The 27834-nt window shown below is 39.5% G+C and overlaps 1 protein-coding gene across 1 annotated transcript; it reads right to left on the bottom strand.

The window, feature by feature from the left end:
- Nucleotides 1-141: 141 nt before the first annotated feature.
- Nucleotides 142-14191, bottom strand: LOC128693829 (uncharacterized). Its single transcript, XM_070090805.1, has 2 exons — nucleotides 12784-14191; nucleotides 142-2141 (listed from the first exon to the last, which is right to left on the bottom strand). The coding sequence occupies exon 1, from the start codon at nucleotides 13884-13886 to the stop codon at nucleotides 12834-12836; it is 1053 nt and encodes a 350-aa protein (XP_069946906.1). The 5' UTR covers nucleotides 13887-14191; the 3' UTR covers nucleotides 142-2141; nucleotides 12784-12833.
- Nucleotides 14192-27834: the final 13643 nt, after the last annotated feature.

Raw genomic sequence — 27834 nt, 5'->3', positions numbered from 1 at the left:
TATATATATATATATATATATATATATATATATATATATATATATATATATATATATATATATATATATATATATATATATATATATATATATATATATATATATATATATATATATATATATATATATTATATCCATGTTTCAAAAAACAGATGGAAATTATTATTATTAAAATTCATGGTGTAGCACCAATCCTATACATAAGTGTAACAGCGCCTTGGGAATGGGAGGTAATTAGGTTTAAATACAAAGAAGGAAATTGCAGCTCTAGTTCCTTGGATCAAGAGCACTTCACCAGCATCAAGGCTGGTGAAGAGCTGCAAGGTATTACTTGAAATTATGATACCAGCCAAGGCGAAAGTCAAAGCCTAGCAGGCTCGAGAACTTTTTTCCTCTCGTCTCCTTTCAACGGGCTTATAGTAACAGTCTGACTAGTCAGGAAGAGGACAGCGATTAGCGATCGGAGGATAGAACCTCCACTACTCCTGGCGCCGGATGACTCACACAGGATTAGCGCTTCATGAAGTAAAGATCTATTAAAAATGAGTGTCCCGACAGGAGCACCGGAGTCGACATTTTCAGCCACAACAATGGTGGTGGTGTCTTTAAACCTGACGAAGTTCTACAGTCATCGTGCACTGAGTTGCTCGTAGATGATAGCGAGGAGGGGGAAGAAGATGCAGGAGAAAGAGGAGGTACAGCAGGGTAAAGAAGGAGAAGAGATGCTGGAGGAAGAGGAGTTCGATATGAAAAACGAGATGTAGAAAGGAGTGAAATAAGATCAGAGGCGCAGAAGAAAAAGAGAGAGGAAGAGGAGGCCTAACAGGAGCAGCTGGTGGTGCCGCAAGACGAAAAGAAGGCGTAGTAAAATTAGCGATAAAAAGAAATAAAAAAAAGTAGCAAACTGAAAATGATTTCCCAAGATGCAACATATGTCCTACTAACTCTGAGGTCTTGTCACTACTTACAGCCTCGTAATATTGCTCTGAATTCGTATAACAAGTAAACATTATATAAACACATTTGTAAACATCACTACATACACACTCTTCCAGTCTGCGAGCCATGTTGATACATGTAGAATTATATATATCACTGAATATGGTTATATGTAGACTAAGTCTTGTTGCAATATAAGGAAAAAATTAAGAAATGCCTAAATTATTTTCGGAGTGCTTATAAAATTCTTGAATGAATTTATAGCGAAACATTTAGATATATTTATATATGTATATATATCTTTTTGCACGTTGATTCTCAAGGAAGCGTGAGCGGCGTATTTTTACGCTTACTCAAGTATAATTTGTAACTATTTCATCCCCTAAGCGAGCATAACGGAACGATATTGTGCTTGCAGTTAAGACTTGTGGACACTACAGTTAGTGGCGACGCTTCAACAGACACTATTGAGCCACAACAAAGGTTCTTCAGGTGAGGGGCTTGTCGGGGCGAGTATAAAAGGTATTTTCACACTCGCACCCTCTTGAGGTATGGCAATACGGTACTTCCAATCATTCAACTTAATGCAAGTTTCCTTTAGTTCAACATTATATGTATGAGTCATTGGAACCCAAAACATCCCATGCACTCTTTCTGTATGTCTGGTACACGGAAGATGCAGCAGCCATCTTCAATACAGACATAGTAATACTGATACTGTTTCAAGTTCGACATTACTTTTTGGCTTTTTGAAACAGTTTTGAGCATTTTTGTATTATGCATGTGGAGTGTTATCACTATCACTCATGCAGTCGAGTGTCGAGCTCAGTGAGGTCACTTAATGTCCACAGGTCACATAACGTAGTTATAGAAATAAACGAGAACAACTATACACTTTAGGTTCTTTTGGCTGCCAGAGTCACGACGTATAACACGCCACTCAAAAGCACGTGGGTAATGAATCTCTGTTAGTTGGCACGTAACAAAGGAGTTATTGACAAGATCCTACATTATGAGGATCAGGTAGTGTTCTTGCTCCTTTAGCTTCTTAGTTTCTTATTCCTGGCTGGAGAGGATTCTGCGTGTAGTCGTCGAGGCAACTGCGTTTTCCTGTAGGCTGTCCTCCTTGCGAGATCACCTGACACTTCTGGAGGAAACTACAGTCCCTCAAACACCTTCAGGGACTCCGTGATCACTTCGTCCTGAAAGGAAGGATGAGAAATTAGGCAAATGCAGTGGTCACACAAGTCTCAATCTTTGAACCCATTACGTACCTATTAAAGGATACTTTCAAAATGTTTTTATAAATTTGTTGATAAGGGCCAGTTGGTCAGGGCAGTACATATATAATTATGATCAACTGATAACACAGTTCTGATGTTTGTGATCCGATACAGGGATTGTCAGTAACTATAATTATTTGAAGGGAAACAAAACTGGAAAGATATACCTAACAAAAGCGTATGAAACAAACAAGGATTGGAGTACATTACAATCATCATAATCTGTAAAAAAAAGTACAAGAGTTTGACCTCAAAGAGTCAAAGGTCAAGTGACAATAAAGAAAAAAAAATATACAGTATTTTACGAACACTGTAGCCGCTGGACAACAAATCTGGCTCAATGATACGAGGTCAGTTAAGGACCAACAACCAAATATTTTTTTTTAACCTTAGAAGTGGCCTTCCCTTCACCTATACTACCTATTTGGTCCCTCACATCACATTTTCCACTGTAGTTTCCTGTGGTTTTTTACTAGGTTTGAAACCTATCGACTACTTTTTTCCTACAATGAAGATCAAAGTAAATTCTCAACATACATATAGTGAGATACATACACTTCTCGTTACACATATTCTTATCCTAAAGCTCGCTCTATCTTATTTTCCCGTTGTCTGACTTAATAATACCTGCGTGAGAGTTTCCTGTTATGACAGACCGAGACAAATAACAGACTTGCAGTAAACATCACGACTCAGACACAACATCGTAAAAATTAGAATTGAAATTTTAGACCATTTGCGAAATTCAAACCGAGACCTGGTGTGCTCCCAAAATAAATTTAAACTTTACTCTTTTTTTCGTTATTTAGGAGTGGAAACTATTCGCATTTTTATAATAAAACTTAAAAATCATACCAGTTTTCATTGTCGCTCCCTCCGTGGGTATGAAAGTCGCTAGAGCGGCTCATGCCTCAGTGAAATTCCTACAATTCACAATCGTAGGATCCGTGTTCAATCATGGAGTGATTGGAGACGTTGGGCATATTTATTTACACATGTTGCCTCTGTTCACATAACTGTATATAGGTATCTGGGTATCGGCCGACTGTTGTGCGTCGCATCCTGGAGAAGTGGATCAATGGACCCCTATAGCTGTCTCTGATTCCTCTCCACGAATAAAATCCTCTTGTTCTACACTCATGCTCATCACAATAAAAGTTGCTGAAGTCTTGAACTTCATCGCGTGTTTCAGTTCAGGAAGCAACACACTTTTAGCTTCAAGCCATCATAATCGACTTCAAAAAAAGGACACGTGTCTGCATCACTTTTTCCTTCCTGTTATCTTTATCCTGATTATTATACTTTCTACCTAGATTGTTATATTCAGGTGAAAGAGGTAGAGCAGTATGGGGTTGCTGTTATATAAAGTGAGATGTTTTAGGCTGTAACATCGTACGTATTTCAGCTTTCTGTATCTTGATTCTTATTACATCAAGTTCTGGCATCTTCGTGAAAGATCACCTTAGAAAAAAAATATAAATTATCTCAATAGTCTTAAGTACATGTATGTTATACATATACTCAATAGTCTTAAGTATATGTATGTTATCATACATATATTTAGCTAATACATTTTGTATTTCAAAGAAAAATGTCCAATATCTCACAAGATGAGATTAACCTTGGCAAGGGAATGATTTATTGTGCTTTACTCTGCCTAATACGGAATTCAAGAACGACAGAAATTTACATGTTTCAAAAGCTGATGAATCTGAATTGTCATTATCAACAAGTATGTCTATAATGGTGAAATGAAAGGTTTACTAAGTGACTCGGACACTTATGTTCTGTTGAAAAAGATCCATCTTGAACACGTTAATCATTCTTTCAACAGAAAATTGAAAGAGATTCTGAAAAGGAATGATAATTTAATCAAGCAGTTTTCCAGAATTGCGTCACTTTCTTATTTATATGGGCTGATTTAGAACACATAAAATTGGCAATCCTGTAAAGCCAATCATAAGTTCTATAGGTTCTGCAACCTATAAATTATCTAAATAATTAGTGAAAATATTAGCCCCAATTGTAGGTACCATGTCTTCTTCTCATGTTAAAAAAAATGATCTCATTGATAAACTTATAGGTTTCATATGTCTAATGAATTCAAGCTTATTAGTTTTGATGTTCGTTGTTTACTAAAGTACCAGTAGATGACATGTTAGATTTCCTTGCAGAAGACCTTCCAAAATATGTTCTTCCCTTCAACACTGATTAAATTATTAATTTGATTAAATTGTAAGTTTATGATCAATGGCAAATTCTAAATAAAGAAATTTGTCATGGCCATAGGTAATTCTTTATTCCCTGTGTTGAGTAATTTGTACATGGAGTATTTTGAGACCAAAATACGTATACTCAAAAATATTCTTCATCCGGGATGAAGTGCTGTCAGTGGCCTCATAATGAAAGCCCTGATGACTATCTACCTAGATTAAACTCACTGGTCCCTTCCATTAAGGTCACTATCGAAAATGATGTAAATGGAATAAATCCATTTCTGGATATAGATATTCAGAGATCTGGTAGAACACTTAGGTTGAATGTTTATCGCCAGCCTACTAACAAGTTCATACACACATTACTATTCGAATCACCAAATACATATTTAACAGTGTATTTATATCCATATTTTTGATGGGGAAATGAGAAAAATCTATGAAATTGTTTCTAATCTGCAATATCCACGAACATTTATTGATAAAAGTTTTCACTAACACACACACACACACAAAAAAAAATCTACAAGACAGAGCCTAATACTGAGTATAAGCTTTAGAATTTGTTGGTTTTACCATACAATGAAAATCTCTCTTACCTCCCACAAGCTCTTAAATACTTCAATGTTAAAGTATAACAATACGGCGAAGCAAAAATTAATTAAAAATTATTTCAAGGAATCTTGTGTAACTTGTAAATGTTGTGATACCTTGTATTTAGGGCAGACTGGCAAATCTCTTGAGACCAAAATTAAACAATAAAAATATGCAGTATCTAGTGGACAAGAATCCAGTGCTTTGTTCATTCATGTTAGGAATACAGGCCATTGTGTAGATTGGACTAATGTCAAAGAATTACTTCCCTCTAATTCAACAGTTCAACGAAATATTGTGGAATCATCTCTTATTAAGCACGATGCACAACATATTTCAAATTTGTGTTTTGGGTTATATAAACTTGACAGTTTTACGGTCTAGAATATTGCCTATAATATTAAAGGTAAAAATATTTTTCATAAAAATAGTGCGTGTTATTTGTCAGGCGAACAATTTAACTTGTTGGACAAATTTATGCGTGGGTTAGGCTTGTGCGGGATCTGTGTGAAGTGTTGCGACCATCCTTGAGTTTTAAGTATCATCCCAGGGTTTGACATATAAAATGTGCTTCTCTTGCCTCATCTTCTATTCCTCTGAAGATATGTGTGTAAGCACATGAAAGCGCTCAGGTTTCATATCTTATTTTCACTGTGGTATTTTTCATGTTATCGTGAGTTATATTTCCCCAAATAACATTTCTTCCTCCTCCTGCCAGTCACACAAGATCATCTAGAACCACACTTCATGGACAGATCAATCATTTACTTATAAAGATATATATCACTTACACTTACACAGTCCATATATTATTATTATTAGTAGTAGTATACGAAGTTGTAAATCCGCTTGGGCGATGGAGCTCCCTCAGTTACAGAGGCTGGATCCTCCTGTAATCAGAAGTGTTCACTAACTCAGATAAATTATTGTTTACATCACTCGATCTTCTACTTGATCTCAATTTTCTTTACTTATTTCCTATAATCTCACTTCATTTATTAATAAATTATATCACAAAATGATCGAATATATCAGCAGTAGAGAGAGAGATTATTACTGTATTAAAAATAATTACTAAATCCATATGCATTAAATAGCAGAGAGAAAGAGAGAGAGAATAAACAAAGGTATTTATATCTGAGAGATAAGGCAGAATTCTTCTTCCGGTGAAAGGGAGATAGAGAGAGAATGCTGATAAACGGAGGAAGGGGAGGGAATGTGAATAACAAACGTATACCAAGTATATTTAATATTTTAAAATTATTTTCTCTGGTATAATACCCTGGGTAAAGCACTCTTAATATAATATTCACCGAGAAGCGCTAAAGCTGGAACACAAACCAGTCTGTCTTAACATGGCGCCGAATTTAAGATAAACGAAAGTCCTAACCATATACAAAAGTGCCTCAGTTCACTCTTTTCGAGACAGCTTATGGCATTGATTTTCTCTCCACTTCTAACCTTCTGATGAGAGGCAGCTGAATCCTCCGCTTCAGAAGACATCTTTCTCGAGTGTCTTAACAAACTTCTTACAACACACAGTTCTCTGATATTTGAAACCCGACTGCAATTTTAAAGCATGCTCCCCCCCACCTTCCCCATCATCCTTGCGTGAGGACTGATCTGTACTGATGTTCGTGTGACTTGCAAGAATCTCTCATGGATCAGTGACGGTAGTCACAAGTGTCTCACCCATACATTTATATACTATACTTGAAAATGATTTAAAAAGTTATAATATGTAGAGGCAAGAATAAGAATAATTTCTTTATTTTCACTGCTCATTAGAGGTCCTTGTTCTTCTCGTATTTATTTATATATATATATATATATATATATATATATATATATATATATATATATATATATATATGTCGTGCCGAATATGTAAAACTGGTCAATTAGCAAGAACTCATTTAAAATTAAGTCCTTTCTGAAATTTTCTCTTATACGTTTAAAGATGTATTTTTTTCATTAATGTTAATGTAAAAAATTTTAATTTTGCACCAAAAGAATCTTAGAAAACTTACCTAACCTTATTATAACAAGAACAATTTATTTTAGCCTAACCCAACTACATATATTTTAAATACGTTTACAATAATTTAATACTCAACAAACACAATCAAATGTATTTTTTTTCGTTAGGTTCAGAATGATTTTGGCAAAATTACTGCATACACAAATTTTCACTTGTCCTATATGGCAAGATGAGAGTTGCTATTTAAGCCAAGATCACAAGTTCTGCCTATTCGGCACGACATATATATATATATATATATATATATATATATATATATATATATATATATATATATATATATATATATATATATATATATATATGTGTGTGTGTGTGTGTGTGTGTGTGTGTGTGTGTGTGTGTGTGTGTGTGTGTGTGTGTGTGTGTGTGTGTTTGTGTGTGTGTGTGTGTGTGTGTGTGTGTGTGTGTGTGTGTGTGTGTGTGTGTGTGTGTGTGTGTGTGTGTGTGTGTGTGTGTCGTGCCGAATATGTAAAACTGGTCAATTAGCAAGAACTCATTTAAAATTAAGCCCTTTCTGAAATTTTCTCTTATACGTTTAGAGATATACTTTTTCCATTAATGTTAATGTAAAATTTTTTAATTTTGCATCAAAAGTATCTTAGAAAACTTACCTAACCTTATTATAACAAGAGCAATTTATTTTAGCCTAACCCAACTAAATATATTTTAGATTTGTTTACAATAATTTAATACTAAACAAACACAGTGAAATATTTTTTTTTTCGATAGGTTCAGAATGATTTTGGCGAAATTACTGCATTCTCAAATTTTCACTTGTCCTATATGGCAAGATGAGCGTTGCTATTTAAGCCAAGATCGCAAGTTCTGCCTATTCGGCACGACATATAAATATATATATATATATATTTATATATATATATATAAATATATATATTTATATATATATAATATATATATATTATATATATATGGGGAGTTTTGAATCAAGTGTGAGAGTAATGGTGGTTGGGGATTTCAATGCTAAAGTGGGTAAAAATGTTATGGAGGGAGTAGTAGGTAAATTTGGGGTGCCAGGGGTAAATGTAAATGGGGAGCCTTTAATTGAGCTATGTGTAGAAAGAAATTTGGTAATAAGTAATACATATTTTATGAAAAAGAGGATAAATAAATATACAAGGTATGATGTAGCACGTAATGAAAGTAGTTTATTAGATTATGTATTGGTGGATAAAAGGTTGATGGGTAGGCTCCAGGATGTACATGTTTATAGAGGGGCAACTGATATATCGGATCATTATTTAGTTGTAGCTACAGTTAGAGTAAGAGGTAGATGGGAAAAGAGGAAGGTGGCAACAACAAGTAAGAGGGAGGTGAAAGTGTATAAACTAAGGGAGGAGGAAGTTCGGGCGAGATATAAGCGACTATTGGCAGAAAGGTGGGATAGTGCAAAGATGAGTAATGGGGGGGTTGAAGAGGGTTGGAATAGTTTTAAAAATGCAGTATTAGAATGTGGGGCAGAAGTTTGTGGTTATAGGAGGGTGGGTGCAGGAGGAAAGAGGAGTGATTGGTGGAATGATGAAGTAAAGGGTGTGATAAAAGAGAAAAAGGTAGCTTATGAGAGGTTTTTACAAAGCAGAAGTGTTATAAGAAGAGCAGAATATATGGAGAGTAAAAGAAAGGTAAAGAGAGTGGTGAGAGAGTGCAAAAGGAGAGCAGATGATAGAGTGGGAGAGGCACTGTCAAGAAATTTTAAGGAAAATAAGAAAAAATTTTGGAGTGAGTTAAACAAGTTAAGAAAGCCAAGGGAAAATATGGATTTGTCAGTTAAAAACAGAGTAGGGGAGTTAGTAGATGGGGAGATGGAGGTATTAGGTAGATGGCGAGAATATTTTGAGGAACTTTTAAATGTTAAGGAAGAAACAGAGGCAGTAATTTCATGCACTGGTCAGGGAGGTATACCATCTTTTAGGAGTGAAGAAGAGCAGAATGTAAGTGTGGGGGAGGTACGTGAGGCATTACGTAAAATGAAAGGGGGTAAAGCAGCTGGTACTGATGGGATCATGACAGAAATGTTAAAAGCAGGGGGGGATATAGTGTTGGAGTGGTTGGTACTTTTGTTCAATAAATGTATGAAAGAGGGGAAGGTACCTAGGGATTGGCGGAGAGCATGTATAGTCCCTTTATATAAAGGGAAAGGGGACAAAAGAGACTGTAAAAATTATAGAGGAATAAGCTTACTGAGTATACCAGGAAAAGTGTACGGTAGGGTTATAATTGAAAGAATTAGAGGTAAGACAGAATGTAGGATTGCGGATGAGCAAGGAGGTTTCAGAGTGGGTAGGGGATGTGTAGATCAAGTGTTTACATTGAAGCATATATGTGAACAGTATTTAGATAAAGGTAGGGAAGTTTTTATTGCATTTATGGATTTAGAAAAGGCATATGATAGAGTAGATAGAGGAGCAATGTGGCAGATGTTGCAAGTATATGGAATAGGTGGTAAGTTATTAAATGCTGTAAAGAGTTTTTATGAAGATAGTGAGGCTCAGGTTAGGGTGTGTAGAAGAGAGGGAGACTATTTCCCGGTAAAAGTAGGTCTTAGACAGGGATGTGTAATGTCACCATGGTTGTTTAATATATTTATAGATGGGGTTGTTAAGGAAGTAAATGCTAGGGTGTTTGGGAGAGGGGTGGGATTAAATTATGGGGAATCAAATTCAAAATGGGAATTGACACAGTTACTTTTTGCTGATGATACTGTGCTTATGGGAGATTCTAAAGAAAAATTGCAAAGGTTAGTGGATGAGTTTGGGAATGTGTGTAAAGGTAGAAAGTTGAAAGTGAACATAGAAAAGAGTAAGGTGATGAGGGTGTCAAATGATTTAGATAAAGAAAAATTGGATATCAAATTGGGGAGGAGGAGTATGGAAGAAGTGAATGTTTTCAGATACTTGGGAGTTGACGTGTCGGCGGATGGATTTATGAAGGATGAGGTTAATCATAGAATTGATGAGGGAAAAAAGGTGAGTGGTGCGTTGAGGTATATGTGGAGTCAAAAAACGTTATCTATGGAGGCAAAGAAGGGAATGTATGAAAGTATAGTAGTACCAACACTCTTATATGGGTGTGAAGCTTGGGTGGTAAATGCAGCAGCGAGGAGACGGTTGGAGGCAGTGGAGATGTCCTGTTTAAGGGCAATGTGTGGTGTAAATATTATGCAGAAAATTCGGAGTGTGGAAATTAGGAGAAGGTGTGGAGTTAATAAAAGTATTAGTCAGAGGGCAGAAGAGGGGTTGTTGAGGTGGTTTGGTCATTTAGAGAGAATGGATCAAAGTAGAATGACATGGAAAGCATATAAATCTATAGGGGAAGGAAGGCGGGGTAGGGGTCGTCCTCGAAAGGGTTGGAGAGAGGGGGGTAAAGGAGGTTTTGTGGGTAAGGGGCTTGGACTTCCAGCAAGCGTGCGTGAGCGTGTTAGATAGGAGTGAATGGAGACGAATGGTACTTGGGACCTGACGATCTGTTGGAGTGTGAGCAGGGTAATATTTAGTGAAGGGATTCAGGGAAACCGGTTATTTTCATATAGTCGGACTTGAGTCCTGGAAATGGGAAGTACAATGCCTGCACTTTAAAGGAGGGGTTTGGGATATTGGCAGTTTGGAGGGATATGTTGTGTATCTTTATATGTGTATGCTTCTAGACTGTTGTATTCTGAGCACCTCTGCAAAAACAGTGATAATGTGCGAGTGTGGTGAAAGTGTTGAATGATGATGAAAGTATTTTCTTTTTGGGGATTTTCTTTCTTTTTTGGGTCACCCTGCCTCGGTGGGAGACGGCCGACTTGTTGAAAAAAAAAAAAAAAAAAAAAAAATATATATATATGTCGTTCCGAATAGGCAGAACTTGCGATCTTGGCTTAAATAGCAACGCTCATCTTGCCATATAGGACAAGTGAAAATTTGTGTACGCAATAATTTCGCCAAAATCATTCTGAACCTAACGAAAAAAATATATTTCACAGTGTTTGTTTAGTATTAAATTACTGTAAACAAATCTAAAATATATTTAGTTGGGTTAGGCTAAAATAAATTGCGCGTGTTATACTAAGGTTAGGTAAGTTTTGTAAGATTCTTTTGGTGCAAAATTATAAATTTTTACATCATCATTAATGAGAAAAATATATCTTTAAACGTATAAGAGAAAATTTTAGAAAGGACTTAATTTTAAATGAGTTCTTGCTAATTGACCAGTTTTACATATTCGGCACGACATATATATATATGAACATAAGGACCTCTGATGAGCAGTGAAGATAAAGAAATCATTATTCTTGCCCCTACATATTATTATTATACGCTGTCTCCAACGTCGGCCGTCTCCCAGAGTGACCAAAAAAAAGAAAAAAACACGTTCAATCCAGGGACATGATGGAATGAATTCGCTGTACCAGATTGAAGAAAGCATTTTGTACAGGCGAAACGTCTCTGCAATACAGTTAACCAGGTTTTGTTGCACGTGTCTTAGTCATTAACTTGTCGGTATTGCATACCAGTGATCTAATAATGAACGATGTAGCCGCTGGTAATGATTAAGTCTTTCTATGAAGCCCCAGAAGTAAAAAAAAAGGTGTACATCCTTAAGTTTACTAATTACAGTTAATCCAGCTCTCTGCACTTTGTGATTCGCTATTAATGTGGAAAATACTGTATATATTTTCCAGAAATACAGTAGTTATATGTAAATAGATGGCCATACTGTATTTAATAAAATTTATGTTATCGAAAACGGGAAGCTGCGCCTGCGCAGGACACTCGCCATTGTTAATTTGAATTGGATACAATGTTAGTGTAATGGGAAGAATTTTTCGTGCTCTAGAGGTTAAAATTGGGTTGACACCTCTCAAATAGGAGGCGAAATTGTTGGATGTGCATTCCTGCATAACTTGAGATATCAGGCGACTGGACAAGAGAGCTCCAGGAACCTCAGATAAGTCTTATGTAGTAACCTGGCCAGTGTTATTTTCATAGATAGACAGTGAGGTTTTCTGAGTACGATACACATTAATCTCCAGTCAAATTGGTGAGTGATATTAAGATATTCTCCTTCTGTTATGTGTATGTGTATATATATATATATATATATATATAATCATTTATTATTTTTAATATACAGTCCACAAATTTATATATTTGCCAGAATTCCTGGTGATGTATCTTTTATTTATAATTAATAGGTCTAGAGCAACTTGTGGATATGACAGTGGTAGGTATCGAAGGGGGACATTTTTTGCGACCTAGGTGTCCCAAATTCCTACTTGTCTAACTGATGAATAATAATTATCTTTGTTCATTTACTGTTATGTACATAATGATACATTCAGATAAATGTAATTTTCCACAATTAATTTGCCCATAATTAAATATCACCACAATAAAACTTTCATAAATGATCAGAATATAATTGTAAAAAAAAAAAAATAGCACCTATCATCATACTTTTGTTGTGCGAAGATAGTCTAAAAATTTAAATATGTTTATAGACAAAAGGGTGCTTTATATTCCCCCCCCCCCCAAAAAAAAAAAGACACCTCAAAGGCTATCTCGTAATTTCAATACCAATAAAATGACTAAGACGAAGGAAGAAAAGTTGCATTTACAATTATATTATATATACTTTTGAAGTGTTATGCAACAGTCATGTACCAAAGTTAAAAAAAAAAATATGAAACCAAGCACTGGTCAGCTACCTCTTCCAGAGAGCTGGCCCTCTTGTGCTTATGTAGTGCAGGATGTATACTCATCCTGAGAAGAGATTCATATTCATACGGGAGATGAGAAGGTTGAAGCCATAGAGGATGCCTCCGGTGATGACCAGTGCCAGTGCGAAGCACAGCACCTTGGGCAGCAGGTCTTGCTCTTCCTTGCCAGGGGGACAGTATGAGTTATCAGTAGTAACAGGCAGCCGAAGGTGTGGACGTCGCTCCCAGTTACCTGTTAACCGCACGAAATCTCGCTCGTCTGTCTCTGATTCGGTTACTTCCGTCTCAAATGTTTCTGTCCGCGTATCACAGTCGAAAGAAACGTTTTTACTAGTTCGATACTTGGCGCAGTGGGCGTGGTCAGTGAGGAGGCCGGAGCGCCGCTGCTGGAGGTTGGAGGGCGTGCGGTCCAGACATTGTGGGAAGCCATGCTGGTCCCATAGCGGCGGCTGCTGCGATAACAACACTGGTGTAAAGGTTAAACTACTGGATTTTAGCATAGCTGCTCGAGGATCCTGGGTCTTGCTCTCTACCTCCTCTCTCTCTTCCTTATCTAGTGGGATCGCCACACTGGCCTCTGTGGTGCGGCTGTAAAGGCTGCATCTCGAGTCGTTACTATCACTGCATAAACTCGAAGCTCTCCTGAAGGAGTGACATGAGCGGGGTTGGTTTTTGTCCTTTCCTAGAGAAACGCTTGTGCTAGTACTCGATTTCGGGGGGCTAGTGGTTTTTCTGCAGGTGTTGGCACGGGTGATGGCGGCCCGGGCCAGCTGGGCCACACTGGTGTTGCTCGTGGCATGACACAGGTTGGAAAGCGAGCCAGTCGAGTAGTTGAGCTCAGCAGTGATGAGATGGTTAGTGACCCCTGTAGAGGATAGCTTGATGCCCTGAACCTGGCTGGATTTAACTCTTGCTAGGCTAGTGTGACTGGGCGACTGGTCGTCTTCAGACACCAGGTCGCCCTTGAAGGGGCACACATGGCCTGTGTCTGCGAGAGCCACGTGGTGTGCGGTGCTGAGGTTGACCTTGGTGCCTCTAGGTGCCTTATAGGTGACCACCGTGTCTCTGGGCACCACGGCGGCCATCAACATACCGCTGCCACCAGCCAGCCTACCCACATTGTGCCCCTTTCATCCCTCTCAACACCCTCACACTCATCGTCACCACTAGTGCTCTTCAGCACACTTCTCCATTAAAATATCTCCACTTAAACAACATTCTTAGGACTTAATTATGCAGCTCTCATATTTTTCCACATGTAATTTTTCAAGGCTAATTTTTTATCTTGGAACATGACGTGAAATAACCTAGTCATCAACAGAACCTTAATATAAATATGAGTCACTCTGGAATTCAAAGTTTATATAGTATGGGAGTGACAGAGTAAAGCACAACACCAAGTGTAGGAGATTACTGAGTGAGGTGGCTGGCTGGACTGCTCCCTCACACCCGGCCAACCCTCCATGCAGCCTCACGCACGATAACTACTTATTAATAACGTCTCTCAATAAAACTGCAGTTTACCTCTACATTAAATTACGAGTAATTTAATCCCTAAAATTTGCGTTAACGTACATTTTCAGTGTATGCACACTATTATACACCTTATCAGCGGTAGAGTGATCGGTTCACAACCGAAAGTTCCTGCATTCGATTTACTGATTGGGCTAAATTTATTGGCAAGTCTCCCTCTGCACCTGCTGCCTCTGTTTGCCTAGCAGTAAATAGGATCCCGGATGTTAATGTGCTATGTGTCGCATCTTCAATATAATATACGATAGTTTGAACTGGGTTTTGAAGTAAGCTGTGGTAGGTAACAGCTCTTAGCCTGTACAAATTAACTATACATAAGAGTGACGCTGGGTGGCGGTGGAATGGCAGACCTCATTTGCATACAGATGGATTTGCTTTCCCATTACTCTTATCCCTCCCACATTTTCCCCTTCTCCCTCATTTTCCAGTTGGCACTAGGTAATTGTCTCCCATTTCACGAGGCAGCTGCCTCCCCGTATCCCACATGCGAGCTGGATGCCTTCTCTGTTCGATACCCATTGAGAAGAGATGGATGGCAGAGCATCGTAGCGGGAGACATTGTGGTGTGTTTCTCACACTGGAGGAATTGTTCCCATGCTCGTTGAATAGTTACCTCGGTTTTGAAATAGTTCTCATGCTGGCGGAATTGTTCCCATGCTGGTGAAATAGTTCTCATGCTGGCGGAATTGTTCCAATGCTGGTGGAATAATTCCCATGCTGACTGAATAGGTCCCATGCTGGCGGAATTGTTCACATGCTGGTGGAATAGTTCTCAAGCTGGCGGAATTATTCCCATGCTGGTTGAATAGATTTCACGCTAGCTGAGTAGTTCCCATGCTGACTGAATAGTTCCCATGCTGGTGGAATAGTTCCCATGCTGACTGAATAGTTCCCATGCTGGTGGAATAGTTCCCATGCTGACTGAATAGTTCCCATGCTGGTAGAATAGTTACCATGCTGGTGGAATTATTCCCATGCTGACAGAATAGTTCCCATGCTGGTGGAAGTTCCTATGCTGGCGGAATTGTTCCCATGCTGGCTGAATATTTCCCACGCTGGCTGAATAGTTCCCATGCTGGCTGAATAGATCCCATGCTGGCGGAATTATTCCCATGCTGATTGAATAGATTCCACGCTAGCTGAGTAGTTCCTATGCAAGTGGAATAGTTCCCATGCTGGTGGAATAGTTCACATGCTGGTGGAATAGTTCCCATGCTGGTGGAATAGTTCCCATGCTGGTGGAATGGTTCCCATGATGGTGGAATAGTTCCCATGCTGGTGGAATAGTTCCCGTGCTGGTGGAATAGTTTCCATGCTGGTGGAATAGTTCCCATGCTGATAGAATAGTTCCCATGCTGGTGGAATAGTTCCCATGCTGGTGGAATTGTTCCCATGCTGGCTGAATAGTTCCCCTGCTGGATGAATAGTTCCCATGCCGGCGGAATTATTCCCATGCTGGTTGAATAGATTTCACGCTGGCTGAGTAGTTCCCATACTAGTGGAATAGTTCCCATGCTGGTGGAATAGTTCCCATGCTGGTGGAATAGTTCCCATGCTGGTAGAATAGTTCCCATGCTGGTGGAATAGTTCCCATGCTGGTAGAATAGTTCCCATGCTGGCTGAATAGTTCCCATGCTGGCGGAATTATTCCCATGCTCGTTGAATAGATTCCACGCTAGCTAAGTAGTTCCCATTCTGGTAGAATAGTTCCCATGCTGGTGGAATAGTTCCCATTCTGACTGAATGATTCCCTTGCTGGTGGAATATCTCTCACATTAGCTAAATAATTCCCAAGACTGGTTTTTAGTTCTGACACTTGTTCGAGCTTCAAAAATTACCATCTTTATCTTGTTATAAATAGCTTAATTTTTGACAGAGGACAGTTTAACCTAACTAATCTTAGCTTAACTTCAGTTAAGTACATCAAGAAATTTACTGTAAATCTTATGTTAGAAATCCACATTGAATTTCAGAGGATGGGTTGTAGGGGTGGTTGTAGTGGTAGTGGTGGTGACAGTAATTGTGGTAGTAGTGGTGACAGTGTTGACATGGCCACATCCTGGGCTTCCTGAGGCTTATAGCCAATGGTGTGAGCATGACCATAATTGAGTTCTCTGTTGCTCGTCACCTAAATTACATTACAGAAGGGCCTAGGTGTTTTTCGTCTGAGTTATATGACAGAAAATTCAGATGTTGCACGTATGGTGTTCATTGCTTGAATTACATAATGGGAAGACGTAGGTTTCCTCCGTTGTTCCCCGAGCGTCGTTCTTCACCTGCGTTACATAACTCAGGTGTTCTTCATATTACAGGTGATAATTATTATTTGTGATTAAGTCTTTGTAGACGGTGTTCTCAGATTCGACCTAATGAGTCGTATGAGTAGTAGAAACCAGAGGGAGATGTAACACTCAGGTCTATCATCTTCAACCAATGAATAGCAGATACCAGTGGATGATACAACAGGCAGAACAAACATCTTCAGCTGTTCTATAAGCCTATAGGAGAGTACAAATATAGGAAACACGTGTCTCGTGCTCAGCAGACGAAGGATCAAACCTCCACCACGTTTTCCGCTGAATGACACATTGGTTAAGCGCTTATCATGAATAATTAATTAATTCAGCTGTTGTGTAATAGATACGAAGGGAAGAAAAATACAACCGGTGGTAGACACAACAGTCAGAGCCAACGTCTTGAGCCAAGACTGTGAATGTTTCAAGGAAGAGGTGGCGAGTTTATGCAGTACGAAGGACTAAGACTGATAATATTCTGTCAGCTTTCTTTATAAGTAAGCACTCTTGATTAATTTTGTTCCTCTATTCACCTGAGTGTTGAAGAAGACATCTTCCTGGTTTATGTATTCTCTTAAGAGGCTTGTAGCCTCTTCATTACTGTTGAGGTGTGGTAAACATGCCTTTCATCAACTCGGAAACGCGTTACGGTCGACCTGACGCTCACGTATAAGGGCAACTTCGACCTTATGGAGTGGGTGCTAAGGCTGACATTCACGTTGAACGGTAATCTCGACCTTATGGAGTGAGTAGATTACTGGTGTTGTGGACACATACTGAGGGCTTCTCTACGTTCAGCTGATCCCTCCTGGCTCACTTACCTCTTCAATGTTCATATCAGACTACCTTCCATCACAACCTTCCACTACCATCTTCAGTCACAACCTTCAACTACCGCCTTCCACCACCATCTTCCATTTCCAACTTGAGCTAGCACCTTCTACCACCACCTTCTACCCGCACTACCAGAGGTGTGATAGGTGGTGCAGATACTGCTAGAGGTGTAACAGACAGTGAAGGTACTGCTAGAAGCGTAGCAGACAGTGAAGGTACTGCTAGAAGCGTAGCAGCGAAGGTACTGCTAGAGGTGTAACATACAGTGAAGGTACTGCTAGAGGTGTAACAGACAGTGAAGGTACTGTTAGAAGTGTAACAGACAGTGAAGGTACTGCTAAAGGCGTAACAGGCAGTGAAGATACTGCTAGAGGCGTAACAGACAGTGAAGGTACTGCTAGAGGTGTAACAGACAGTGAAGGCACTGCTAGAGGTGTGACAGACAGTAAAGATACTGCTAGAGGTGTAAGAGGCGGTGCAAGTACTGCCAGAAGCGTGGCAGGTGGTGCAAGTACTGTCAGATGCAGATGTGAGGTGGATGTAGGGTGGATGCAAGGTGGATGTGTCGTGGATGTAAAGTGGATGTGAGGTGGGTGCGAGGTGGATGTGATCTGGGTGTGAGGTGGGTTTGATTCTATATAGTGAATAAATTGTTCCAAGGGGACGCACCAGATGAACGACCAGAACAGTGCTTGAGCAGCATACGCTGCAATATTGCAGAGCCCTTTCTCCTTTGGGAATCAGAGACGGGTCATCGCAAGATTAAGACCCGTGCCAGGACCCCGGTCTTGGCGAACATTATACATACATTCCAAGGGGAAGTGGCCTTTCAGTTTGTACGACACATTCATCAGTACCCTCTATGACCTCCGTACAGGTGGGGGGGGAGGGGGTCACTCACCTTTCACCTTGAGGACGCTCAAGAAGCCATTCATAGGAAGCGAGGAGGAGAAGGAGGAGGATGAGGAGGGAGAGGAGGATGAGGAGGGAGAGGAGGATGATGAGGACCACGATGGGGGGGAAGACGTTGAGAGGAGTACTGATGGTGTCTAGAGGGAGGGTGAGCATAGAGTGTACTGCTAGGTCAAAGTATCCATATAAATCCATGTTTTTACTATTTATGCCGTAGTTATTATTATTACTATTACTGATAGGGGACATACAACGCACTGTGATAACTTCTTGTTTAGTGAATTTTGATGAAATTATAGCCACCCTCCCATCCATTCTCCAGGAGCAGTATGATTCCTACATTCTTAGGGCTTTCCCATTACTATAAAACTCTAATATATATCGGCAGTAAATATCAGTGTGTGTGTGTGTGTGTGTGTGTGTGTGTGTGTGTGTGTGTGTGTGTGTGTGTGTGTGTGTACTCACCTAATTGTGGTTGCAAGGGTCGAGACTCAGCTCCTGGCCCCGCCTCTTCACTGAACGCTACTAGGTTCTCTCTCTTCTCCATGAGCTTTATCATACCTCGTCTTAAAGCTATGTATGGTTCCTGCCTCCACTACATCACTCGCCAGACTGTTCCACTTCCTGACTACTCTATGACTGAAGAAATACTTCCTAACATCCCTGTGACTCATCTGAGTCTTCAACTTCCAAGAGTGACCCCTTGTTTCTGTGCTCCCTCTCTGCAACATCCTGTCTCTGTCCACCTTGTCTATTCCACGAAGTATTTTGTATGTCGTTATTATATCTCCCCTAATCCCCCTGTCCTTAGCTCTTGAACTAACCTTGTCGCAAACCCTTGCACTTTCTCTAATTTCTTAACGTGCTTGACCCGGTGTGGGTTCCAAACTGGTGCTGCATACTCCAGTATGGGCCTGACGTACACGGTGTACAGTGACTGGAAAGATTCCTTCCTTAGGTATGGGAAAGCTAATCTCAGGTTTGCCAGGCGCCCATATGCTGCAGCAGTTATCTGGTTGATCTGTGCTTCCTGAGACGTGATCGGTGTTATACTCACCCCAAGATCTTTCTCATTGAGTGAGGTTTGCAGTCTTTGGCCACCTAGCCTATAATCTGTCTGTGGTCTTCTTTGCCCTTCTCCGATCTTCATGACTTTGCATTTGGCGGGGTTATATTCGAGAAGCCAGTTGCTGGACCAGGTGTCCAGCCTGTCCAGGTCTCTTTGAAGTCCTGCCTGATCCTCATCTGATTTAATTCTCCTCATTAACTTCACATTATCTGCGAACAGGGACACTTCTGAGTCTATCTCTTCCATCATGTCATTCACATATACCAAAAATAGCACTGGTCCTAGGACCGACCCCTGTGGGACCCCGCTCGTCACAGGTGCCCACTGTGATACCTCATTACGTACCATGACTCGTTGCTTCCCTGTCAGGTATTCTCTGATCCACTGCAGTTTCCTTCCCGTTATACGCGCCTGATCTTCTAGTTTCTGCACTAATCTCTCGTGAGGAACTGTGTCGAAGGAATTCTTGCAGTCCAAGAAAATGCAATCAACCTAACCCTCTCTCTCGTGTCTTACTTCTGTTAATTTATCATAAAACTCCAGAAGGTTTGTGACACAGGATTTATCTTCCATGAATCCGTGCTGGTTGTCGTTTATACTCTTGTTCCGTTCCAAGTGCTCCACTACTCTCCTGATAATCTTCTCCATGACTTTGCATACTATACACGTCAGTGACACTGCTCTGTAGTTTAGTGCCTGTGTGTGTGTGTGTGTGTGTGTGTGTGTACTCACCTAATTGTGGTTGCAGGGGTCGACACTCAGCTCCCGGCCCCGCCTCTTCACTGATCGCTACTAGGTCCTCTCCCTCTCTGCTTCCTGAGCTTTGTCATACCTCTTCTTAAAACTATGTATGGTTCCTGCCTCCACTACTTCACTTGCTAGGCTATTCCACTTCCTGACGACTCTATGACTGAAGAAATACTTCCTAACGTCCCTGTGACTCGTCTGAGTCTTCAGCTTCCAGTTGTGACCCCTTGTTTCTGTATCCCCTCTCTGGAACATCCTGTCTCTGTCCACCTTGTCTATTCCTCGCAGTATCTTTTATGTCGTTATCATGTCTCCCCTGACCCTTCTGTCCTCCAGTGTCGTCAGTCCGATTTCCCTCAACCTTTCCTCGTACGACATTCCCCTGAGCTCTGGAACTAGCCTTGTTGCAAACCTTTGTACTTTCTCTAACTTGTGTGTGTGTGTATGTGTATGTGTGTGTGTGTAAATGTAAACCCTACGGTATCTATCCTCCAGTTTTCACTAATGAAGATACGATTCCATACAAGTGCGTCGGTATAAGGTAAGTACTGGCCAGTACATGAAGACTGTGTGAGGAAGCTAAACTAGCGTTGCTGGAAAGGCACAAAATACAAACACTAGGATACCTTATTGGAAGCCTTTAAGTCCTTTTAATAAACTAGCATTTCATCTGTTTAATTACATACATAAAATGCATTTTTCGATACTTTTTAGAAGTTGTCTCATTTAGGTCAGTATATATACATGTCTGTGTGCTCACCTATTTGTACTCACATATTTGTGGTTGCAGGGGTCGAGACTGTGTGTGTGTGTGTGTGTGTGTGTGTGTGTGTGTGTGTGTGTGTGTGTGTGTGTGTGTGTGTGTGTGTGTGTGTGTGTGTGTGTGTGTGTGTGTGTGTGTGTGTGTGTGTCCGTTTTCATCTCTAAGTTAGAGTTTAGTCTCTTTAATTTTTGTGCTAAAGAGAATTGTGATCTCTATTGACTTTTTTTTTTACTATAACAACTGATTTATTTACCAGAACAAGTGCATCGTGTTGGACAGACCAGAGGTTAGGTTAGCTAAGATTACTTGTTTTTATTTGCTTTTTTAAGAGCCATGATGGCTTATGTCTGATGAACCCTGCTGCCACAAGTCTGGTGTTTAAATGTTGACTTAACACCTAGATACTGCACAGAGAAAGGAATACATAGAATACAGTAGATTATTATTATTATAATAAAAAAGAAGCGCTAAGCCACAAGGGCTGTACAGCAGAATACAGTAGAACCTCTGTATTTGGAATTAATTAGTTCCTTAGAGTGTTCTGAACATTGAATTTCCTGAATATTGGATCATTTTTTCCATAGGAAATAATGTAAATTGGGTTAATTAGTTCTAGGCCCCGACAGTTACTCTTCACAAACCGTTTTTGTCAGAATATTGGTTAATTAAACTTGTAAATAACATATACAAGCACGAAATCATGCATGAACCCTTCAGGAATTTTAATTCCTGTTGCCACATTAGCACTTTTTATTGCTCTTTTATTTTCTTAATAGAAAATACGGTTAATGTTGACATTCCACATTCCTCTGCTAGGTCAACAAGTGTATTTCATATTCGTGTTTTGAAATAAGTTCGTTTTTAAGTTCAATGGTGACTCTTACAGCTTCCCTTTTATTTTTTTTACTATTCTTATTCAGGCAATGATCACTTATTTTCAATAATAAAATAAAAATAACACAAAGTTATATAAAAATAACAATTGAATCGTTTCGAATATAGTGACTTGCGAATATCAGTACTTTTTTTCCCACGTTTTTTTTCCAAATATTGGTTTTTACAAATAAACGCGCATCCGAATACGGAGGTTCCACTGTATCTGAATCGAAACGGGAGCCGTTGAGAAGGACGGGACTTGTAGGATGTACAAGTTGTTGACCTAAATCCTCACGGCATATGGTACAGGCAGAGTAAAAAGTGTTCATCTGTATCATCCTGCAAAGGATACCAAGGGCAGGTAGACGCACCATGGACATATCAAAGAGACGATCCCAAGCACGAGCCCAACGACACTAAAGTTCATCAGAGACACGAATGAATCGAAGATGAGTAGACCTGAGAGGTGGCACTGAATCTGACAGCCGAAGTCGATGACAGGCCCGCCATATCACTGGAGCCGATTCATTTAAATCCAGTATCAGCTTCTGCCTGTTTCATAGACCTGAAGCTCAGTTTAGATTGATGCTGCTCAAATACTCACCATCTGTGTTGGTATACCTGCTAAATATACTACATTTTCTCAGTATGTCGTATATAGGAGCTATATGCATATAGTTAACAAAAATGATGCACGTGATTCATGTTTAATGTTCAGTAATTAAAAGTCATGAGGTACTTAATTAAGTCATGACTTTTAATTACTGAACACCCAGATTTTAGATTTTGCCACCGAAGTGGCTAGTTTATTGTGCACCCCATATCCATCCTGTGGACGGTAGCGCGAGAGCATATGGATACACAAAAGGCCTAGGAACTAGGCCCCCAAAGGGTTAACAGGAATACATATGGATTTATATCTACATATCTATAGTTCACTTATCTGTTACAAGCAAATTTAGGAAATTTGCTTAGTATATCTGGTATCTTATTTTCATTAATAAGATATCTTGACATGTCACATAGGTTATTATACTGTCTGTCTCTGTATTCCTCAATAAGTGGACAATTAAGCACATAGTGTTCAAGAGAATGACCATATGCCTGATCACATAATTTACATTTAGTTTGATCATCATCTGTGTGTCTCCCAAACTGCCAGAAGTACTTGTAACCAAGCCTAAGCCTGGCCACTACAACATCAGTCAGTCTGTTCACATTGCAAGTTGCTCCATAAACATACTTATCTACGTTCATGTTATCATAGTGGGTTATAGATCTACTCAGGCTTCTAACTGCATTCCTATAACAATCATTTTCATTATTTACTTCTCTCCTAATATTATTCCTAATGCTAGACACAGTTATACCAAAGTTATATTCTACATTCTCCTTCTCGATACTCTTCTTGGCTAACATATCAACTTTATCATGAAGGAGTAATCCAATGTGTGATGGGATCCATAGCAATTGTACATTAATTCCTTTGTCCCTAATTTTTGAGTATCTATACCTGGCTTCCCCAATGAGCATGTTGTTGGAGTCATTATATGAGCCAAGAGCCTTCAATGATGACATAGAATCAGTAATGATGATAGAGTCAAGCTCAGTGTCATAGGTTAGCTTTAGCGCCATTAGGATTGCAAACAATTCAGTTTGCAGTGTAGACGCCCAGTTGTTAATTCTTATGCCTAACTCAACAAATTTATTATCGTTCTTAACTAGGTAGGTGGCAACAAGAGCAGATGCAGCCCTGCCAGAAGACTCCTGTTTAGATCCATCAGTGTATATAACTTGTGATAACTTGTTACTACCAGCTAGGTGAGAAATTTCTTCTTGAGCAGTTGCTCTAACAAGAGATTTAAGGAAGGGATTACTAGCAATGAGCTTCTTGGGAGGAACTTGTAGGTATGTGATATTAAATGAACACATCTTCCATGGAGGGGTGAAATGCTCTTGTTGCCTACAGTGATACAGTTCATGCAGGTTATAAAACTTAATGCAATTGCACGTTTTCACAATCCATTTAGATCTGTGTGTATTTACCTCTAGACACTTGGTAAGATTCACTGTGACAGTGTCTGGTTCGTTTCTCAACATTCTAATACCGAGTACAGTGTTAATTTCAACAATCCTATCACTGATACTAGAAATACCAAGCTCCTTCCTCATGTTAAGAACTTTTGTAGATCTGGGACAGCCAAGAATAATCCTGAGAGCTTCATTTTGCATTAACTCCAAGGGTCGGAGAGAACTTTCTCTAGCTAATATCAACATGGGAGCAGCATAATCAATTAAGGACCTAACATAGGCTATGTACATCATTCTCACGATTCTCACATTTGCACCATAGTTGGGATTGTAGCCAGCAACAGCTTTGAGAGCATTTAGCCTAGCTTTACATTTCTTGTTTAGTTGTGGTATAGTGGATTTGTTAAAGGGTACATCTACACCAAGATATCTGTAAGTTTTAACGTAGCTAATGATTTCACCCTGCAAATAGATGGGTGGGGGATGTCGTTTGCTTGTTAATATCTTAGTTTTAGAGGAAGATATTATGAGGCCTAGTCGATTACAAATTGCTTGAACTTCATTAAGAATGGTATTCATCTTCTTATGCCCTGTTGTATGGATCATGATATCATCAGCATAGCTTATAGCTATATGTTTAGGTGAGGCAGGTAGAGCATTTAGGAGAGCATTAATCAGAATATTAAATAGCATGGGACTAAGAACTCCTCCCTGCGGTGTACCTAAAGACATTTCTTTAGAATCACTTCTGAAGCCTTGGTAAAGGACAGAGGATACTCTATTTGACAGGTATCCTATTATCCAGCAGAGTAAGCTACCACCAATATTCATTTTGGCTAGTTCATGTAGTATAACGGTTCTGTTCGCAATATCAAATGCAGATTTTAGATCAAGAAAAGTGGTAAAACTAGTAGAGGTGTGTGCAGTGAGAAAGGTGGAAATACAGTTCTGCACACTTTTACCTTTCATGAATCCATAGAGGTAGGGGGAAAGTTGATGTCTGATTCTGTAGTACAGTCTGTTAAGCATCATTCTTTCAAAAGTTTTACAAAGACAACTAGTTAAGGAGATCGGCCTAAATGTATCAGGCTGTTGGGGCTTAGGGATAGGCACAATGAGACTATTGGTCCAGGAAGTAGGAAGAACGCCCTCAATGTAACTGAGATTATACAGTGCCAACAAAGGGTTATCAGGCACGTGCCTTAGAGTTCTGAGAATATCATAGGTTATACCATCCTCTCCAGGAGCAGTTGATCGACCTTTGGTTAATGCATTATCTAATTCATATTCGGTAAAGAGGCAATCACTCTCATCAATATTTTGGCTCATAAAATTAATCAGTTTCAACATTTCTTCAGAAGTACTCTCTAAATTTTTTCTAATATGAGATGGAAGGCTTTCATGCCTGGATGTTTTGGACCAGTCATTTATGAGGTCATTTGCTTTTTCAAGAGGAAAGGGATGAGCAACATTGCCAGTCTTTTTCCTGGTTATTTTATTTATACCTTTCCAAGCCAAACTCAAAGGGGTGGACCTATTTAATCCACTAACAAACTGTTCCCATTCCTGTTGCCTAAGTTCTTCCTTTCTATTCCTTGCATTTGTTAGTGCAGCTTGGAACGTTCTGAGCAGGTCTGGGGTTCTACATTCACGGTATGCTTTACCAATCCTCCTAGCTGCATGTGTTAGATTGCGCAGCTGTGGATCATTATAGTATTTACATTGGTTTTTATTGTTATTTATAGTGGAGGGTTTTTGTTTCCTATTCCTGCCCACTTGATCTGTGAGAACACTCTCAATAGTGGTAATTAAATCATTAAATTTTTGTGTGCCAATGGGCTCGTAATTCTTATACCATTGATCCAAGTGGTTAATAAAGTTGTCTCTGTGTTCTGGTTTGAGAATAAGTTTCCTCCTTCTGTATTTAGCTCCTTGATTGCTGGAGATGTGATCAAGATTGACAGTTGTTAGTCTTGGGAAGTGATCAGATAGAAGATCATCAACTATGACAGAGTCATGCATCGTATATGATGTATTAAATCCAAGACACAGATCTAGTATGCCACCATATATGTGAGTAGGCTCAGTAGTGCCCACAATTCGAACATTATCATGCTCATTTAGTAATCTCACTAGTTTAGTTCCATTGGTGTTTGTTATAGACCCACCAATATTCTTATGTCTGGCATTAAAATCTCCAAGAATGATGGTAGGTTCACTATTGATGCGATCTGGTAAAGCATCAGGTCGAAGCTGGTTCGCTGGGGCATAGAGATTAAAAATGTTTATGGAAAAATCGCCTGCATATACTTTGACACCATGATACTGCATGTTAACTCGACTCTGCAAGGAAAGGAGTGAATGTGGCAAGCTCTTTCTGACATACATCACACAACAGTTGGTTGACCTTAGGTTATACGCTGCATATCCAGGCAAGTTTGGTGGAGGTGCTCCATCTTTCAATCTACATTCCTGCAAACAGATGACATCAATATTCTTGGTTGCACTAATATGATGTAAGTCAGGCAACCGCTTCCTGATGGAAGCAATGTTCCATGAAAAGATTTGTAATGTATCCATTGTAGTGAGTTATTACAATCTCTTGCTCATAAGATGGTAAAACTATTATGCTTTGACTACAGTGTGCAGATACTTAAGAGCAAATAGCATAGTTTGTACGTCTTTATCTTCAGGACCTTTATTTTTAAGCATTTTTCGGCATTTTGGCAGCCAGTGATAAGGCAAGTCTTGAAGGCAAGAGTTATGGGCTTCTTTCTCACAAATTGCTGGAAGCTGAACGGAGATTGCTGCACTTTGGACATCATCACCATTCTCAAGAGCATCATCCTGATTACATATATTTATTAAACTTGTCAGGATCTGTTCAAGATGCTCAATTTTTTTCTGGAAAGTTGTTATAATATGAGGAAGGTCTAACGAATCCAATGCCTCTCCGAAGGATGGCACTTCTGGGTTAGTGCTTTCTTTAACACCTATCACCTTAACAGGTACCATGGTTACATTAGTGTTCTCTGTTTCATCATTCATTGCAGGTAGGTCCTGTGCATCTGACTCATCTCCAATTTCCAGGGAGGTTACCTGTGTGGTGTCCGTCTCACTGTTGTAGTTGTGTGTATTGGGAGAAATGACAAACTCATCCCCATATTCAGGTGTAGCCATAGGTATCTGTAGTGGCAGACCAGTAGTTCCATATGTGCTAGCAGGGATGGCTAGCTCCTCCACAGCTGGTGTGTGTGATGGCATTCTGGTATCACCAGAATCCTTTGCAGTGAGGTGGGGTTCTTGCACACTTTGCAGAGGTTCAGTCTCAGATCTGGCTGTGGTAGACTGGATGGCCCCATCCTCAGTTACCATTAAAGGACTGTTATCAGGTTTACATCGAAGGTTGTTTGGGTTCTGACTGCAGTCCTTGTGGGAGACTGTAACCCCAACTTCTTTACAGTTAATACACTTAAATTTTCGGCTGTCAGGGCCTACTGTGCATTCTCTAGTGGAATGTTTCCCAGCACACTTACCACACCAAGAATGTAGTATTCCACAGTCTACTGCAACATGGCCATAGTGCTGGCATTTGTAACACCTACGTTTAGGGGGTAGGTACACTTCGATGTTTAGGAAACGTAAACCATGCACCCAGATATTCCGGGGGAGGGGCACAGGACCTACCCAACTGGCAATAATTTGGGATTTTCCTTTAAGTCTTTTAGGCTTGATGATATGCTCACTTAGAGTCAGATGGGATGGGTCCATGCAGAGAGGGTATCCAAAGATTATGATACTGACCCATTTTTTAAAGTGGTGAGTGTCTGATGGAGGTCGGAGCAGCTTAATATCCCCATAAGGTGTACTAAGTAGATCATTAATCAGCTCTTTATTCTGTTCCACAAACACAAAGTTGTGTGTGTTTTTCCTAAATTGGATCCTTGAGTTAGGATGCTTGTTTACAGCTTCCATTAGCC

The sequence above is a fragment of the Cherax quadricarinatus genome, chromosome 33, assembly GCF_038502225.1.
Source record: "Cherax quadricarinatus isolate ZL_2023a chromosome 33, ASM3850222v1, whole genome shotgun sequence".
Classification (NCBI taxonomy): Eukaryota; Metazoa; Arthropoda; class Malacostraca; order Decapoda; family Parastacidae; genus Cherax; species Cherax quadricarinatus.
This window is presented reverse-complemented; position numbering and strand designations above follow the sequence as displayed.